This window comes from Carcharodon carcharias, chromosome 4, assembly GCF_017639515.1.
Source record: "Carcharodon carcharias isolate sCarCar2 chromosome 4, sCarCar2.pri, whole genome shotgun sequence".
Taxonomy (NCBI): Eukaryota; Metazoa; Chordata; class Chondrichthyes; order Lamniformes; family Lamnidae; genus Carcharodon; species Carcharodon carcharias.
This window is the reverse complement of record NC_054470.1, coordinates 185,479,724-185,498,480: the sequence shown is the minus strand read 5'-3', so window position 1 is coordinate 185,498,480 and position 18,757 is coordinate 185,479,724. Positions and strand designations below refer to the sequence as shown.

Here is an 18,757-nt window from a genome sequence, read left to right as displayed (position 1 = left end):
ACCTCTTTCTGCGTTGTAACTTTTCTAGGGTTCTATGGTAATTTTTAAAAAAAATTAAAGCTTTTAAAACTATTGGTGGCCTTCGACTTAAAAAAACAAGGTAACTTTAAGAGCCCCTTGCAGGCCCGCAAACCAGGGGAAATAACTGAAACTCACTGCGGTGTGATTGACTCAATCTGGGAGCAAGACAAGTTTTACAGGTGGGATCAGATTCCAGCACAGTGCCAAACCAGCACTGAAGATAACAGAAACCGGATTTGTACTGAACACTGTGATGTGGGCACACGTTAACTGTATGCGGGTGGCATCTGGTGATTGAGGCTGAAATGCTCAACTCATTTAAAGGGGACCTGGATCTGCACCTGAAGTGCTGTAACCTGCAAGGCTACAGACCAGGTGCTGGAAAGTGGGCCATTCCTTTGTTCGCTCACTGGTGCATGTCTGTGAGGCAGCAGATTCTTAGAGCCCCCTAAACTCCAGCTGTGCCATAAATTCTATCTAAATTTTAGGTAATTAATAGGCCCGTGTTTGGAAGGTGCTGTTGAAGGAGCCTTGAGGAGTTGCTGCAGTGCATCTTGCAGATGGTGCATTCTGCTGCCACTGTGCATTGGCGGTGGTGGGAGTGAGTGTTGAAGTTGCTGGATGGGATACCAATCAAACGGGCTGCTTTGTCCCAGATGGTGTCAAGCTTCTTGAGTGTTGTTGGAGCTGCACTCATCCAAGGCAAATAGAGAGTGTTCCATAACACTTCTGATTTGTGCGTTGTAGATGGTGGACAGGCTTTGGGGAGTCAGGAATTGAATTACTCTCTGCAGAATTCCCAGCCTCTGACCTGCTCTTGTAACCACAGTATTTATATGACTAGTCCAATTCAGTTTCTAGTCAATGGTAACCCCCCCAGGATGTCGATCGTTGGGCATTCAACGATGGTAATACCATTGAATGTCAACTGGAGATTGTTGGATTCTGTCTTGTTGGACATGGTCATTGGCTGACACTTGTGTGGTATGAATGTTACTTGTCACTTATCAGCCCAAGCCTGGATATTGTCCAGGTCTTGTTGCATGCTTCAGTGCCTGAGGTGTTGTGATTTGGTGTTGAACATTGTGCAATCATCAGCAAACATCCCCGCTTCTGACATCATGATGGAAGGAAGGTCATTTCTACCCTCATGTGTCAAATTTTGTACAAAACTACAGCCCCTTCACTAGATTCCCTCGCTGATCACACAAGGACGACAATGTGGGCAAGGGGCGGGTAGGGGAGGGGTGATTAAATCTCAATGGATTTTAAAAAATACAGCAGTACAAGACCAACAATGGCCGATTTGTTCCTTTACTTACTCAGCTCTCTAATCGGTGATGCTTTCCGAGCTGCACTGACTGCATTGATATATCGGAAGTAATTCATGATGCCTGTAAAAAAACATTATATATTAAAAATACATAGGAAACAATAACAAGACAATTTATGGTTTAATGAACATTTGACACTTCTGGTATAAAAGCAAAAAACTGCAGATGCTGGAAATCCAAAACAAAAACAAAAATAGCTGGAAAAACTCAGCAGGCCTGGCAGCATCTGCTGAGAGGAACACAGTTAACGTTTCGAGTCCATTTGACTCTTCAACAGAACTTTTATACTTCTGCCTTTCTTATTTTATTAACATAGTCTTGATTTGCCAACTTGACGTGTTTTATACAAAATCTTCCGAGTTTTTTGATGTAATTTGGTTGTCTCTATTTTAATTTCTATTTTTGCTTAGTTGCACAATGTTGGTGAAAAAATGTGATAGTGCCTCAGTTTTGTCACACCCTTACAGCTCCAAGCACATGTGGGTTTAAGCTCCAGTCTAGGACTTCAGCATGTAATCTAGGTTAGCACTTCAGTGCCGAACTGAAGGGGAGCTGCAGTGTCAGAGGTGCGATCTTTCAGATGATATGTTAAACTGAAGCCCCCTCCTCAGGCCTCAAAACCAGTACACAGGACTTACAGCACAGAAATAAACCACACAGCCTCACAGGCCTATGCCATTTCTTCCACTCCAATTCATTTAACCCTACACATAACCTTTCATTTCTTTCTTCCTCGTGTATTTATCTAGTTTACCCTTAAATAAATCTATGTTATTCGCCTCAACTACTCCTTGTGGTACCAAGTTTTATGTTCTGTTTTGAAAAATTATTCATTCACAGCACTGTGGGTGTACCTACACCACATGGACTGCAGGGGTTCAAGAAAGCAGCTCACCACCACCTTCTCAAGGGCAACTAGGGATGGGCAATAAATGCTGGCCCAGCCAACGAAGCCCACATCCCGTGAATTAATAAAAACATTTTTTAATCCAGTGATGATAAAAGAACAGTGATAAAGTTCTAAGTCAGGATGGTAGTTAGTAGGACATAAAAGATCCCATGGAACTACTTTGAAAAGCAGGGTACTTCCTACGAACATACGAATTAGGAGCAGGAGTAGGCCACTGGGCCCCTCGAGCCTGCTCCACCATTCAATACGATCCTGGCTGATCTGATTGTAACCTCAACCCCACATTCCTGCCTACCCCCGATAACCTTTCACCCCCCCCTCGTTAATCACAAATCTATCTAGCTCTGCCTTAAAAATATTCAAAGACTGCCTGGTGTCCTGGCCAATAGTTATCCCTCAGTTAACGTCACCAAAACAGATTACACATGTGATATTGGAAATCTGAAATAAAAACTGAAAAAGCTGGAAATACCCAGCAAGTCTGTGAAGAGAGGTACAAAATTATTGTTTCAGGCAATGACCTTTCGTCAGGAGTTCTACTGAAATGTCACTGACCTGAAACATTAACTCTGTTTCACTCTCCACTAAAATAGATCATTTATGCCTTGTCACATAGCTGTTTGTGGGACCTTCCCTAAGTTACACCTCAAAAGCGCTTCACTGGATGTAAAATGCACTAGGATGTCCCAAGATTGTGAAAGGAGCTATACAAATGCAAGTCCCTTCTTTCTTCTGAGGAAATTGAATGGGAAAGAAAAATAATTTCAACTCGTTATCTCATTAAAACTACAATTATATTTGCAGTTTTATACATCAGTGCCTGGAAGTTGCTGACGCAGCTTTTTTATTTGTTGATATATATTTGGGATGTGGGTGTCGCTGGCTAGGTCATTGCCCATCCCTAATTGCCCTTGTTCAGAGGGCATTTAAGAGTCAAACACATTGCTGAGAGTCTGGAGTCATGTGTAGGCCAGACCAGGTAAGAATTGCAGATTTCCCTCCCTAAAGGACATTAATGACCCAGATGGGTTTTTTACGACAATCAGCAATGGTTTCATTGCTGTCATCAGACTTTGAAATCCACCTGCTGTGATGGGATTCAAACCCGGGTCCCCAGAGCATTACCCTGGGTCGCTGGAATACTAGTCAGTGACAATACCACTAGGTCACCGCCTCCTCCTTTCCAATCCGCTGAGACCATTCTAGAATCCAGGAAATTTTGGAAGATTGTAGCCAGTGTATCCACTATCTCTGCAGCTAGCTCTTTTAGAATCCTTGGATGTAAGCCAACCGGTCCTGGGGATGTCAGATTTTAGGCACCTGTGTTTCTCTTGTTCCCTGCTCACATTTCGTCCCTTAAGTTTCACCCTTTGGTTACCCTGTTTCTGGTATGTCAGTTTTGTCTTCCACTGTGAAGGCAGGCACAAATTATTTGTTTAAAAAAAAAGCAAAGTACTGCGGATGCTGGAGATCTAAAATAAAGACAGAAAGCGCTGGAGAAACCCTGTCGGTCTGGCAGCTTCTGTGGAGAGAGAAACAGAGTGAACGTTTTGAGGCCAAAAGAAGAGGAGTCACGTTGGACTCGAAACGTTAACTCTGCTTCTCTCTCCACAAATGATTTGTTAAACGCCCCTGCCATTTCTTCAACAGTTGGGATCGGGTTGGACGCCCCGTTATACTGGAACTTTGCAAGGTTCCGCCATGGCTTTCATACCAGGTGCAACACACCAGCAGTTTAGTGTGAGGTGGGCAACTTAATTACATAATTACATAAAATTTGGATAAAATTTACAGCACAGAAACAGGTCTATTCCGGTGCTGGTGCTCTGGAGGAGCCTTCGCCCACTCTCTTCATCTCAACCACGGTGAAAGCTTCTTTTAAAACATAAAAGCACCGGAAGGGTATTGATAGGGCACTTACTGGGAGTTTCAGCTTGCGGGAGAGACTAGCACCAGGGGACACAGTTTAAGAACAAGAAGGCTACCGTTTAAGACGGAATGAGGGGAATTTTTTTCTCTCAGAGGGTTGTTAGCCTGGAATTCTCTTCCCCAGCGAGCAGCAGAGGCTGGGTCATTGGATTTATTCAAGGCAGGGTTAGATAGATTTTTGATAGACAAAAGAGTCAAAGGTTATAGGGGGCAGACAGCAAAGTGGAGTTGAGACCACAACCAGGTCAGCCAGGATCTTACTGAATGGCGGAACAGGTTTGAAGGGTTGAATGGCCTACTCCTGCTCTGAAGTCCTGTGTTCTATTCCTTCCTCCTTCATATGTTTATCCAGCTTCCTCCTCCATCTATCCCATGGGTCTAAATGATCCCATGGCACAATTGCAAATAGCGTAGAGGAGCTCCCCCTTGTGGCCCCAGCCAATATTTAACCCCTAATTAACATCACAAATAAAAATTGTGGTCATTATCAGATTGCTGCTTGTAGGAGCTTGCTGTAAACAAATTATCTGCCACGTTTCCCACATTATAACAGTGACTACACTTCAAAAGTGCTTCATTTGAAGTAAAGCAATTACAGACATGCTGAGGTCATGAAACACACTAAAGAGATGCAAGTCTTTCTTTATTTGAGAGGCACCAAATCCTATTTGTGCTAGCGAGTTCCAAATTCTAACTACTGACTGAAGATGTTTCTCTGAAATTCTCTATTTAATTTATTGGAAATTAATTCTAGAGCTTCGCTTCATTTAAGATCTTGATATCCTGCATGGCCATAATTGTGAATTATGTATCTGTACCCCTTGACCGACCTTAGACTAAGATCATGGTTTATCAGGCAACATATATCTCGGTGGTCCTATATGCTTCAGGGAGCCGAGGGTCACACTCAAATCTACAGCGGACACCTGAAAGCATAGAAGTACCATCAGCGGTACCTTTGCAAGTCCAGGGGCAAGCAAGGTGGTCCAACAGCAGAGTCCTGTCCCAGGCCAACATGTCCAACATTGAGACACTAATCACTTGACACCAGCTTTGCTGGACAGGACACGTCATTGGTGTGCCTGACACAGACTCCCAAAACAACTCAGAACTTGGTCATGGCAGGAGACTCCCGGGAGCATAGCGGAAACGCTTCAGCGATGTCCTCAAAGCCTCCCTGAAGAGATGAAACATCCCCACCAACTCACGGGAGACCCTGGTTCGTGACTGAACTAAATGGAGAAGGTTCGCTCAGCAAGGCTGGTGAACACATCGGGAGGCTTTGTCAGGAAAGTGCAGAGATGAAGTCGAGGCGTTGGAGAGGGTGCACCAACCTCCAAACACCTCATCTACCCGACCCTTCAAGCTCCACCTGCCCTGCAATGTGGCAAAGTCCGCAGAATCTGCACTGGACTCATCAGCCACCTCGGAACCCATCAAACTGGAACCGAAGCAAATCATCCTCAATGCCTGAGGGACTGCCTAAGGCGAAGGAGGAAGGACCCTTTCACCCCTCTACCTTCCCCACCCACCCCCAACCCCCACTCATTTTCTGAGGAGTATGCAACCTCTTACTCTTTCTACCAAAATGCCCAACTTCAAAAATTATCGATATAGAAATTCCTTATCAAAGATACGTCTTTGAACCGTCTGCACACATAACAAGGAGGCATTTAGAAATAAGACAAAATTGCTTTTCAGGAAAGCAGATGATCTTAACGAATAGTAAGGGCTCTGTCCTGGCCAAAAGAGTGAGCTGCAGCCCACGGTATAAGGTTGATTATTTTCTTTTGCCTCCCCAATGCACTGCCAGTTCAAAGTGGAAGTGTTTTCCAGTGGCAAGCCCCCCCCCAAAAAAGTCCTGACTTGGGCAGTGGGATGAGTTCTCTCCACACTCCAACCACAAACAAGCCCTACTGCTTAGTGGATCTGGGTTGGCGCTGCTCCTTTCGCTGCTGATTTGAAGCTGCTGGTTACTGGTCAGCTCAGTTGTCAATCTCACACACACACACACACACACACACACATACTGGCAAGACGCCAGAAAGTCCCTTCGGTCGGCTATCGGCTACTGAAGGTGACGAGTTTTCCGCCCGCACGTTGCAAAAAGACATTGAACTCGCCGCCCGCCCTCTGAGCGTTCACCTGCACTCGGTCCCGATCCGCTTCGTTTGCTGCCAGCAAAGCGCACTCCGCCGGCTCATCCGCACTCCGCCGCCACTGCGCTCCAAGCGGCCAATCGACGCTTTGCAACCCACTCACGAGCGTAACTGGACGCCCGAGGGGCAGGCTCCGCACTCACCCCTTTGCGATTTGCAGGGGCAGAGACTTGGGTGGAGCAAATGTGGGGTGGTGGGGTTTTTTTTTTTAAACGATAGGTGGATCTTTGGAGTCAAATATTTGTCTTTGGAAATACTTTTGGAACGTTTTCCCTCACTCGTTCATTGGATAATCAGGCCCATCCCTGATTGCCTGTGAGGTTGGTGAGCAGCGCAAGGGGATCATGCTAAGGGCAGCACCAGGTGTGCCTGGGCAATTTTCAGCAACTTCAGATCATGAACTCTCTCCTCACATTCTCCTGTGAATATCAAGGGGGAAATCAACAAAAATTTAAAAAAAAACCTTTATTTCCTGACGGGTAGCGAGTGGAGATATTATTATTCCATCATGGGACCTGGGTGTCACTGGCTAGACCAGCATTTAGTGCCCGTCCTTGATTGTCCCTTGTTAAGAGGGTATTTAAGAGTGAACCATGTTGCTGTGGGTCTGGAGTCACATGGAGGCCAGACCAGGTAAGGATGGTAGATTTCCTTCTGAGAACGGCTAATGTCCTATAGGGGAAGCAGATGGGTATTTACAACAGTCAACAATGGTCATCGTTGGACTTTTCATTCCAATTTTTTTTTTAACAATTCAAATTCCACCACAGGAGAAATTTGAATCTAGTTCCCCAGAGTCTCTGGATTACCAGGTCCAGCAACAATACCACTGCACCACCACCACCTCCCCTGCAAAACCAGACCTGTTCTAAATTAAACTCCCTCCTGCTTGTAACAGCTGATTAAAATGCTTATTTTATATGATAAACCCATGATCAGCTGTCTTAGTAAAATCGCACAAAGTAACCATTCATAAAGAGAATATTGAAATGTTTTTTATAAATGCTTAAAGAGCAAGATGGCAGAAGGGCTGAAGTTTATGAAGGGTTTGAAATTGAAGGTCAGCCAGGAGTACATTGGAATATTCCACTCCAGAGGTAAAAAAGGCATAGATGAGGGTTTCAGCAGCAGCTGAGCTGAAGCAGGGCCTCCCCATTTTGTCCCATTTCTCCCTCACTTTCAAAGGCCTCCTCAAAATCTGTCTTTTGAACTAGTCTGTGATTGTCTTCCTTAACCCTTCTCCCTGCTTGGTGCCTCGTTCCCTTTCTTTGTTAAGCTCCTCGGGACAGTTTGCTGTGTTAAGGACAGCAGACAAGTGCAAGTTGTGTGGCAGCTGGACACCTAGTGGAGAAGCACTTAATTGCATAATGTCCAAAAAACTTGCTGGAAGTTAGATTTTTTCATTTCACTGAATGAACTCAACTATGAGTATACTAATATTTATACAAGTATTTGGGTCACCATTAGGCAACATAAAAGCATTGGGCTAACATTTAATTAATGCAGAGCATTAGGGTGTTAGTGGTAGTTGTTGCTGGAGGTCACCGGTAACAGTTGTTGACTTAGTACAAAGAGGAGAAGAGTCAATTCTCTCTTAACTCTAAATTCACTTGATTCACGTTGTTAGATCACATACATACAGCTTATATGTCTGGTTAGATATAGACATGCAATTTGCACCAGGTTATGCAGTCTTATACCCAAACTAGGATCTAAACGCACACCCACTAGGTTTCTCTGACACTCCCTGAGTGGTCATAGAATATGAAAGTTAATACCCAAAAAGGAGAGCTGACACTGGCCAGGCATTCCGTTCTCTCTCTCTTTCGATGTCGTCTCTACGTTGCTGACGTAGGTTCTTCCACTTCCATGATGGTTGTTCTCTGGAGTTCTCGTTGGTACCACACCAGAGATCCTCCACTCTTTCTTATCTCTCCAAGCTGTGCTGTCTCTCTCCCGTTGGTTTAGGCTCGCTTGTCTAGTCTGTGGCATCTTCTCATTGGCTCTGTCCCAAGGACTTAGGTAACATTACCTCACTACTCCTTTTCTAAATAAGGACTTGTGTCTTATCATATTCCCTTTGTTCTTCATGAAACTCAACTATTCAAACCAGTTCCAGCCAGCTCAGGCCAGTGACTGGACTCAGGTTACTTCAGGTCAAAAGTTGCTTTTGCCTGTGTCAGCAGTTTGGCTGCAGCCCCTGGCCAACATCTCCCCCCTTTTGATCCAAAGATACAAATCTTAGGATCATTATTCTCCCTTTCTGTGTACCACTCCTGAGGTTGTCATTGTCCCCCAATGGTTATGTTACATTCGCGATATCATATGCTTATATAAAAATATAAAAGAGAAGTGTATATTAAATATACTTCACAGTGTCCTTATACTGATAATCGTTTCGTCTGTTTCATTATAGCACTAACATTCAATCGGTGCAAAATTTCAATTTTCCACCTTCTAAGCTGATATATGCTGAATATGACAAGTATTGATGCACATATAATTACAACTACAGCAGCATGTGATAAACTCCTGATCCATGGATGTATTTGAACATTAGATCCCCAATTCCAAAACTTATCCCAGAACCTGGGGTCCTGTAGCAGTGCCTCTGCTTTATCAACATGAGTTCTAATTATTTTAGTATGTTTAATCCATTGATGAATTATCTCATTGGCTTCCTCCACTATTTGCGTCCAATCTGCAGTCAGGTGTGGAATGTGTGGTAGTTCGGTAGGAACATATTTCCGCAGATCTTGGTCTATATCGGTACGTTGGACTGTGAGTTTTTCATTTATTACCATCCTCATTATTGGCTTAGGCAGAACTTGTCCACCGATAACCAGGTCTAAGGTCACATTGTTAATGGTCACATTGTGTCCTTCCAGGGGGCACTGTTTCCATCCTTTGCTAAGGGTGTATTGTATAAAGGACTGGCTGTTAACAGGCAGAATGGACAATGAACAATTTTCATAAGTACTGAACCCACAATTAATGAGTTTCTGTCTCATTATCTCTGCTGGACAGGCCCAGTGATTCCCTCCTTGGTGACACTTTGACAAACCTACCCCTTTCTCAGCACCATCCATTACGATAGCATGAGATGGTGGGTTGCTCAAATATATCCAAGTACCCTCATGATACTTGCCCACGTTATGAACTCTTTTTAAAGGGTAGGTCAAATTGCTTCCATGCCGGGGAATATGAAACACCGCCCCGACATAATATCTCCCTTATGAGTCACTACCCCAGTCAATATTCACATAGGTGTGATCCCAGTGGACCATAATTTTTCTCCGATGGTTGCTCAGTAAATGGGCCCACAAATTGACTAATAATTTTTCCCTCTGAGATTACCGACAATGTCACCTCTAGAACTTTGTTGCATGAAAACAGTACTCCTGCTCCCTCTGGTATACCCAAAGTTTTTCCCACGCATGTTAACCCATCCATTCCCGTATAATACAAATTTAAATCCTCTCTTTTCCCTTTGTTGGTTCGGACTGTCTTATTCTGCAGAGCAAAGCTGTTCCTGGTCTCGGGATATCCCTCCGCCGTCGACACTGCTTCAGGCACGTTCATTCATTGTGACGGCTCCGAGGCAGGTTCAACCGCAGTTCTGACAATGTTCAGTCTGATAGCAACAAAATGCATTATCCCCTTCATTTTAGGCTGGACCTGTAATGAACAAGAGTAATTTCTGTTCTTATTTACAGTTTCTTTTAAGCACTATTTTAAGTCCAGTCTCTTCATATACCGAGCCAGACTGTCCATACCTTGTTCCCAATTTGTTTCAGATTCTAACCATCCGTTTCTTCTAACCCACTTATTCACCCTCTTTGTTTTATTTTTCTTTTGTTTTTTTCCCTGGATTCTCCTCTGCATGTGAACGGACAGTATCAAATTTGTTTTCAATCACCTCTTCTTTGAGCTGTAGCTGGTCCTGTTCTTGATCTCCCTGACCTTCAGGATTCAGAACATCGTTAGCATCAAGCAGCACATGCCAATGGTGATTATTTTGTTTATCCCCCACTAACTTTAGCTGATTAACGTGATACCAGCCACTCTTATCTGGTGTCGTTAATATCTTGTATACAGATGGGCTAGCTTTATCTACTATCTCATAGGGGCCAGCAAACTTTAGATTCAAGAATGAGGTGGGCTGGTGTACCCTAGTCATTACTCTTTGTCCGGGTCTCAACTCTATCAGGCTGGCTTTTGCGTCGAAATAAGCCATGCTTTGCTGTTTCTTCTTTCTGTGTCGGTGAGCAGCTACATAATTTGCTTCTTTTACTGTTTCTACTAGCTATTGTACTCATTTTTCTGATATAATGTGGTCTACCTCGGGTTTAGACAAATCCAAACCTACCAACACCTCCATTCCCCTCATGTCCCTATAAGGAGTGTAGCCTGTTGATGAAGCCATGGTATGAAGCCATCCCTTTGTGTCCCCAAAAGTCATGGTACCAGTGGATAATTTGGTTTTGTCCCCCCTCTGTCACCACAAATTTTCCCTCACATAAAACGACTCCGTCTTGAATATAGACCCCCTCATACTTTTTGTATGTGTCTGACTCTGCTCCTTCTATTAGTTTTTTTTTCAATTCTCTGTCTTTCTTTTGCTCCTGTGTTAAATCCAATACTTTGACCTGCTTCTCTCTCTGGCCCCCGATTTCCCCAATCGGTGGCTGCCATTCCTGTCCACTTACAGCACCTCGTTTGGCTAGTTCATCAGCGTTCCTGTTCCCTTCGGGAGATAGTTTTGAATGAGCTTTTACTTTTGTGACCCCAAATCCTTTCCCCTGTGCTTCTTCAAAGATGTACCGTAATAGCCAGGCCGAAGGAAGGGGCCTTCCATCCGCTGAGACAAATCCTCTCGCTTCCCATAGGGGCAAATGTTCTGTGAGGCTATTACAGACATCCATGCTATCAGGGTAAATGACTGATCTGGGCAGAAAGTATTCCGGGTGACCAACTACATATGCAATGACTGCTAGTTCTGCTGCCTGCGCACTCGTGGTTTTAGGTAATGTCAGAGGCTCACTATATCTTTCCTGTCTGTGTTCATCCTCCTTGGATATCCCACAGCCAGTTCTCCTTTCCACATCCTGTACTGATGAAGAGCCAACCACAAACATTTTAAAATAGGGTTCTTCCTTTCCTGTTTCCTTTGTTTTTCTGCTTTCAGGCCCCATCTTACTCCCTCCCTTCTTTTTGATACGAGTGGGCCCTTGGGGTCATTTGCTGTCATCAATTGACACTCATGTTTTTCTCCCTGATAAACTAAGTTGTCTGTTAACATAGTGGTGGTTTTTACCCCCTTTATGGTTATATTTCTCCCTTGTAGCAACAATGTCCATTTAGCGAATCTATTTTGGCTAACTGCACCATCCTTAATCCTTCCGTCTAACAGTAGCTGAACGGGGGGTGTGTTCTGTTAATATTGTAAGTGGGTTTAGTCCCACAATATAGGTAAAATGCTGCACTGCCCAAAAGACAGCTAGCAAGTGTTTTTCGCATATCGTATACCCCTGCTCTACTAGTGAGAGAGTACGTGAGGCGGACGCTACTGGTGGTAATTTCCCGTGTGTCTTCTGTAATAGAACTGCCAAAAGGGTGGTGTCTGTGGTAGCCACCTCCAATGAAAACGGCTCAGTTGGATTTGGGGTTTTCAGAGCAGGCACGGCAGCTAGTGCTTGCTTTAGAGCGGTCATGGCCTGGGTGTGTTCTGTCTTCCACTCCCAGGCCACATTCTTTTTTAATAATTTCGTAAGCAGGGCCGCTTTTGTGGCGAATCCATCAATGTGGTCCCTGCAATAAACCACCAAGCCTAAGAAAGACCTTAACCGTTTTACATCCCGTGGAACAGGGAGTCTGCCAACTGTCTCTATCCTTCAGATATAAAAACAAACAACTGCGGATGCTGGAAATCCAAAACAAAAACAGAATTACCTGGAAAAACTCAGCAGGTCTGGCAGCATCGGCAGAGAAGAAAAGAGTTGACGTTTCGAGTCCTCATGACCCTTCGACAGAACTAAGTAGAAATAGGAAAGGGGTGAAAAATAAGCTGGTTTAAGGTGTGTGTGTGTGTGTGGGGGGGGAGTTATATTTCACCCCTTTCCTATTTCTACTTAGTTCTGTCGAAGGGTCATGAGGACTCGAAACGTCAACTCTTTTCTTCTCCGCCGATGCTGCCAGACCTGCTGAGTTTTTCCAGGTAATTCTGTTTTTGTTTTGTCTCTATCCTTCGCTTTTCAATGTCCCTCTTCCCCGGTGTCAGAATCATTCCCAAGTAAGTAACTTTTTGTTTCATGATCTGTGCTTTTTTAGGGTTAATCTTTAATCCCAAGTCATGTAAAAACTGCAGTAATTCACTTAGTAGTTGATAATGTTCCTTTCTGGTTTTAGTTTGTAGGAGTAAGTCGTCTACGTGCTGCACTAGACATTCAGGCCTTGAGAATCCTTTTAACCCTTCCCTCAGCCGCTGCTGAAATATGGACGGGGAATTGTGAAATCCCTGCGGCAGGGCGGTCCACGTATATTGCTGTCCTTGGAAAGTAAACGTGAATTTAAATTGACATTCTTTCTCCAGTGGAATAGACCAAAAACCGTTACTTATGTCCAAAACCGTAAACCATTGCACATCCTCATTTTGTCGAATCACTGTCTCTGGGCTAGTTGCTACAGTAGGGGCTGTTAACGTGGTGACTTTATTTAATTCTCTGTAGTCTATCGTTAGTCGCCAGCTACCATCGGGTTTCCTCACCGGCCAAATAGGCGCGTTGTTAGTAGAAGCTATTGATCTTAATATCCCTTGCTGCAGCAGACTCAGTATCACCTTCCTTATCTCTTCTTATGCTTGTTTTGGGAAACCGTACTGCTTTTGTAGTTTGAGGTCTGGACCTTGTATACACACACTCCCGGTCATTTTCCCACAATCATGTTTATGTCGGGCAAATGCTATTGAGTTTTGTGTGATAATTTGTTGTACTTCACGATCGTTACTCATTTCTCCTGGTTCTATCCACATTTCCCCGATCGTGCATATCATATCCTGATATTCCCCCACCGGGACGAGTGTGTGATTTATACTGCCCACGCCCAAAGGTATTTGCCAAATCATACAATTGACAGGGTCAAAGCAGAGTCCCGCTTTGGCCATAAAGTCACTCCCTAATATATGTTCTTGTTCTCTGGGTAATCTGATAAGGACCACTGAATGCTCTATCACTATGTCTCCCACACCGACTTTCAACGGTACAGTCACATATCCTACTTGTGAATGCCCTGTGAATCCACTTAGAATAATTTTGTTTTGAATTTTCCAATCTACGTCATTGATCTGAGTGGTGTTAACGGTGGTGCGGGACCCCCCGTGTCCCAAGGGAATGTAATAGGGTGGCCTCCAACCCTACCATTCACTAGGGGTCTCCCCGAGTCATCCCACCGCATGTCACACACCCATAACGGAGAGGCCTGAGACCGTCATTGCAGTTCGGGGTACAACCCGGAACTCGGTGGTATTTCCATCATATCACACTGAGGACTTGGTCTATTCGGCCCTTCCACGGGTAAGCTCTGGTTTCCTCCCCGACCTGCATTCTCTTGTCTCAAGTTTGGGCAGTCCCTTGTGAAGCGTCCCTCTTGGCCACAGTTATAGCATCTGGACACCTCGCCCTGAGTTCTTCCCATTCCAGAGAAGTTTCCTTTTCCTCTACCTCTACCTCTTCCCACTGTCTGATAAGCTGGAGGGGGTTCCCTCTGAGTAGGTCCCCTCCCTTCATTTCCCCAGGTTGTAGCCTGATTCTTAACAGGCATTGCTCTGTTCCCGGATGTCTTGGGTAGTTTTAGTGTTTCCCTTTCCCATACTCTAACCAATTCCTAATTATCCAGGGCTCTGTATGTATGTCATCAGTGGGATCAAACTGATCTAATGCTTTCCTCGACTCCTCAGTGCCACACGACACTAGCTTTCTCAGCCATCGGTTCCTAACCTCCGGCGGTAAATTATCCCTATCTAGGCCTGTGCCGTAGACCCCTTGAAACATCTCCCAAATGCGAGCCGAAAATGCAGTGGGGTGTTCACCTTTTCTTTGATAGCATTTCATCAGCGCCTCCACTGGGTTCCCTTTGTTATCGCCCATGACTGATAATACCTGGTTCTTTAAGGCCTCATTTGTGCCTCTACCAAGTTTTTGTTTCTCCGGTAGGTTGGAGTGTATATGTGGGTGTAGGCACATTAGGATTAATTTTCTTTCCACAGCATCGTCTAAGCCGTGTACCCCTCTCTGTTGCCTGACTGCTAGCAACAACTCCCTAGGATCATCCCTGGGCGCACACGTCCCTATATCTTTCACAATATCCCTCAATTCTTGTACCCCAAGTGGGGTGGAATATGTCATATTTGGGCCAGCTGGCCCCTGGTTATCTGCCCCTACCTGTGCTCTAGTGGTTACAAGGGGGGCCAATGGGGCAGACGGTTTATCCGGCTCTGGAATATATGCTGGCGGTGGATCCTCTGGTGGAGGTTCCCTGTCACCGCTGCTGTATCTATCCACCCCGTCTGCTAAATCATCCCAATCTACATCCCCTTGACCACTTTCTTCAACTCCGTACAGCTAGCTGATCTTGCAGCTTCACTATCAGTTTCTGACACTTTGTATGATCACCGGTACTGCTCCTCTTTTCCTGAGCTGCTCTGTGAATCACATTCATAGCAGTTTTTAAATCACTACATTGTTGAGTCCATCCCTCCGCCTCATCTTTAGCTGCTTGGGCTTCTCCCTCTCTCTTACTCTCTTCACTAGCCAATTTTTCGCGCTGTAACTGATATTGGTTCACGTGCATCAAATCCGCACTTCTCTGTCCCTTTAAATCAGTTACCTTCTCACTAAGTTGGGCTATCTCCTCACTGAGTTTTTTATTCTCTTCCTCTAGTCTGTCTCTCTCTCTCCCTCCTAGCCTGCTGTCAGCATTCTATCCATTCCTCAAATAAACATACGATCACTACGGACTTCTGTACCTTTTTAAATTTCTTATCTGACATCATTGTTTGCGCAATTCTCCAAAGGGCCCTCCCCAGCGGGTTTTTCCTTGTCACCAATGTGACCTGCATACTTCCCACATTGTGGCTACTTCCCTATTACGTATTTCTGGAGGAGTCCCTTCCAGTCAAAACAATCCAAGTCCCCATGGCTTGGAGATTCCCTTTCATTCATCATCTTATGTTAACAGCTATGAATTAACCCAAACTCCTGTTCTCTGTGTACTTTGCTAACTCGGTTCGGCTCGAGTCTCCCACTGACACAACGGAGAGATTTATCCTCGAACCCACCCAGGGATGCCAAATATGTTGCCGGAGGTCACCGGTTATGGTTATTGGCTTAGCACAAAGAGGAGAAGAGTCAATTCTCTCTTAACTCTAAATTTGCTTTATTCATGTCATTCGATCATATACATATAGCTTATACGTCTGGTTAGATATAGACATGCAGTTTGCACCAGGTTATACAGTCTTATACTCAAGCTAGGATCTAAACACACACCCACTAGCTTTCTCTGACACTCCCTGAGTGGTCACAGAATGTAAAAGCTAATACCCGAAAAGGAGAGCTGACATTGACCAGGCGTTCCGTTCTCTCTCTCTTTCGATGTCGTCTCCACGTTGCTGACACAGGTTCTTCCACTTCCAAGATGGTTGTTCTCCGGAGTTCTCACTGGCACCATGCTCAAGGTTCTCCACTCTTATACTGAATCTTATCTCTTCAAACTGTGCTGTCTCTCTCCTGTTGGTTTAGGCTCTCTTGCCTAATGTGTGGCATCTTCTCATTGGTTCTGTCCCAAGGACTTAGGTAACATTACCTCACTACTCCTTTTCTAAATAAGGACTTGTGTCTTATCACATTCCCTTTGTTCTTCACGAAACTCAGCTACTTCAAGCCGGTTCCAGCCAGCTCAGACCACTGACTGGACTCAGGTTACTACAGGTCAAAAGTTGCTTTTGCCTGTGTCAGCAGTTCGGCTGCAGCCCCTGGCCAACATGGTGAAGGATATTGGGTATAGGGAACTGAATTCACCGTGGATAGTGAGAGAATTACCTGCTGCTCCAGATTTCTGCTTTTAAAATATATTTACATAGTCTCATCCTGCTTAAGAAACTGATAATTACATCAGGAAATTACAGTTTCCTTTCAAGAATGAAGACTGGCTTTGGTCGGAACATTGGCAATAGAAATGTGTTCACCGAGACTTTATTCTAGTGGAATCATGAAGACGTTCTTTTAGCACATGCTTGCGATTTTACTAAATGCATCAAGCTGAGGAAATCTTTGATACAACACACAATTATGGAATCAAAATATGTGAAGGTACAAATCACAGTTGACGATGTTACCATGCAAATGTTTAACACACTGATGCAGTAACAGAGAGGCTCATGGTTGACATTGCCTATGTGAACTTTCAAAAGGTCTGCCACCTAATAGACTTGTTAGCAAAGCTGAAGCCCATGGAAGTCAAGGGGCCATATCAATGTGGAAACATAATTGGTTAAGGAACAGAGACAAAAAGTAGCAGTGAGCCGTTAAACTCATATAAAACACTGGTTCGGCTTCAACTGGAGTATTGTGCCCAGTTCCGAGCACCACACTTTAGGAAGGATATGAAGGCATTAGAGAGAGTGCAGAAAAGATTCACAAGAAAGGTTCCATGGATGAGGAAGTTCAGTTACATAGGTTGGAGAAGATGGAACTATTTTCCTTGGAAAAGAGGAGGCTGAGAGGAGATTTGATAGAAGTGTTCAAAACCATGAGGGGTCTGGACAGAGTAGATAGGGAGAAACTGTTCCCAATGGTGAAAGAATTTGAGAAGAAGATGGCACAGATATAAGGTAACTGGTTAAAGAAACAATGGAGACATGAGGAGAAACGTTTTCACACTGTGAGTGGTTGGGATCTGGAACGCACTGCCTGAGAGTGTGGTGGAAGCAGAGTCAACTGGAGAATTGAAGAGGGAATTGGGTTATTATCTGGAAAGAAAGAATGTGTAGGGTTACAGGGAGAAAGCGGGGGAATGGCACTTGATAAATTGTTCCTTCAGAGAGCTGGCACAGACATGATGGGCCGAATGGCCTCCTGCTGTGCTTTAAGAATTCTGTGAGTCATTTTTTAGACTGGAGGGAAGTGTGTAGTGTTGTTCCCCAGGGATTGGAGCCACTACTCTTTTTGATTTATTGGTACCTAGGGAATAATTTCAAAGTTGTGGATGCAGATGCATTAGTAACTGTTGGGAGAAAATTGTACTTATACTTGAAATGAAAAGGTTTCCAGGGCTATGGGGAAAGAGCTGGGTAGTGAGACTAATTAAATAGCTCTTTCAAAGAGCCAGCACAGCCATGATGAGCCGAATAGCCACCTTCTGTGCTATAAGATTCTCAGATTCTCTGGAATGTACACTTGCACTATTGTCACGAAGACTTGAAAGGCGAGTTCCCACATTTTAATTTGTGTGTGTAAGCAATAATTCATGATAGAGCACTTGATTCAAGCAGCAGAAGTGTCAGTAATCAGAAGTCACAGAATGAAGGCAATTGTCAAGAGAATTGGGGGGGATTTGAGAAATTCCCTTTACATGATGAGTTGTCGTGGTGTGGAATGTGCTGCCTGAAAGGGCCGTGAAAGCAAATTCAATAGTACCTTTCAGGATGGAATTGTGTAAAGACTTGTAAAGGAAAAACATTCAGGCTATGGGAAAGAGGAGGTTAGTATGAGTGCTTGGATTGCTCTATTACATCATTCCATAATCCCTGCCATTATTTCTCCTTCAATTACTTATCCAATTCCTTTCTCAAGGCCAGTATGGGCTCTATTTCCACCACCCTTTCAGGCAGTGCATTCCAAATCCAAACCATTCATCATACAGAAAAGATTTTCCACATCTCATTCTTTTGCCAATAACCTTCATTCTGTGCTCTCCCTTGATCGACGTTTCACCAATTTGAAACAGTTTCTCTTAATTTACTTTATTTTATCTAAACCCTTCATGATATTAAACACCTCTACCAAATCTCCTCTTAGCCTCCTCCTCGAAGGAGGACAATCCTAGCCTCTCTAGTTTGTCCATATGACTGTAATTCCTCATCCCTGGGTCAGTCTAGTAAGTTTCTTCTGAAGACTGTCCAAAGCCTCCACATCCTTCTTAAACTGTGGTGTCCAGAATTGGACACAATACTCCAGCTGGGGCCAAACTAGCATTTTGTAAGACCATAAGACAGAGGAACAGAAATTAGGCCATTCGGCCCATCGAGTCACTCCCTAGCCATTGTACTTTATACTTCCATTTATAAAGCCAGGGTCCCATATTCTTTATTAACTTATTTTTTAACCTGTCCTGCTGCCTGCAAAAAT

General features: G+C 44.3%; 1 protein-coding gene across 4 annotated transcripts in view; it reads right to left on the bottom strand.

The window, feature by feature from the left end:
- Positions 1–6,450, bottom strand: part of aadat (aminoadipate aminotransferase) — a 118,718-nt gene extending 112,268 nt beyond the window's left edge. For all 4 annotated transcript variants that reach the window (XR_005942885.1, XM_041187012.1, XM_041187011.1 and 1 more), the window contains exons 1-2: positions 6,340–6,450; positions 1,344–1,415 (exon numbers count right to left, since the gene is read on the bottom strand). Coding sequence is in view for 3 of the 4 variants with exons in the window: in XM_041187012.1 (XP_041042946.1) it covers positions 1,344–1,410 (67 nt within the window). In the remaining variant the exon portion in view is untranslated. The remainder of the gene's footprint in view (positions 1–1,343; positions 1,416–6,339) is intronic.
- Positions 6,451–18,757: the final 12,307 nt, after the last annotated feature.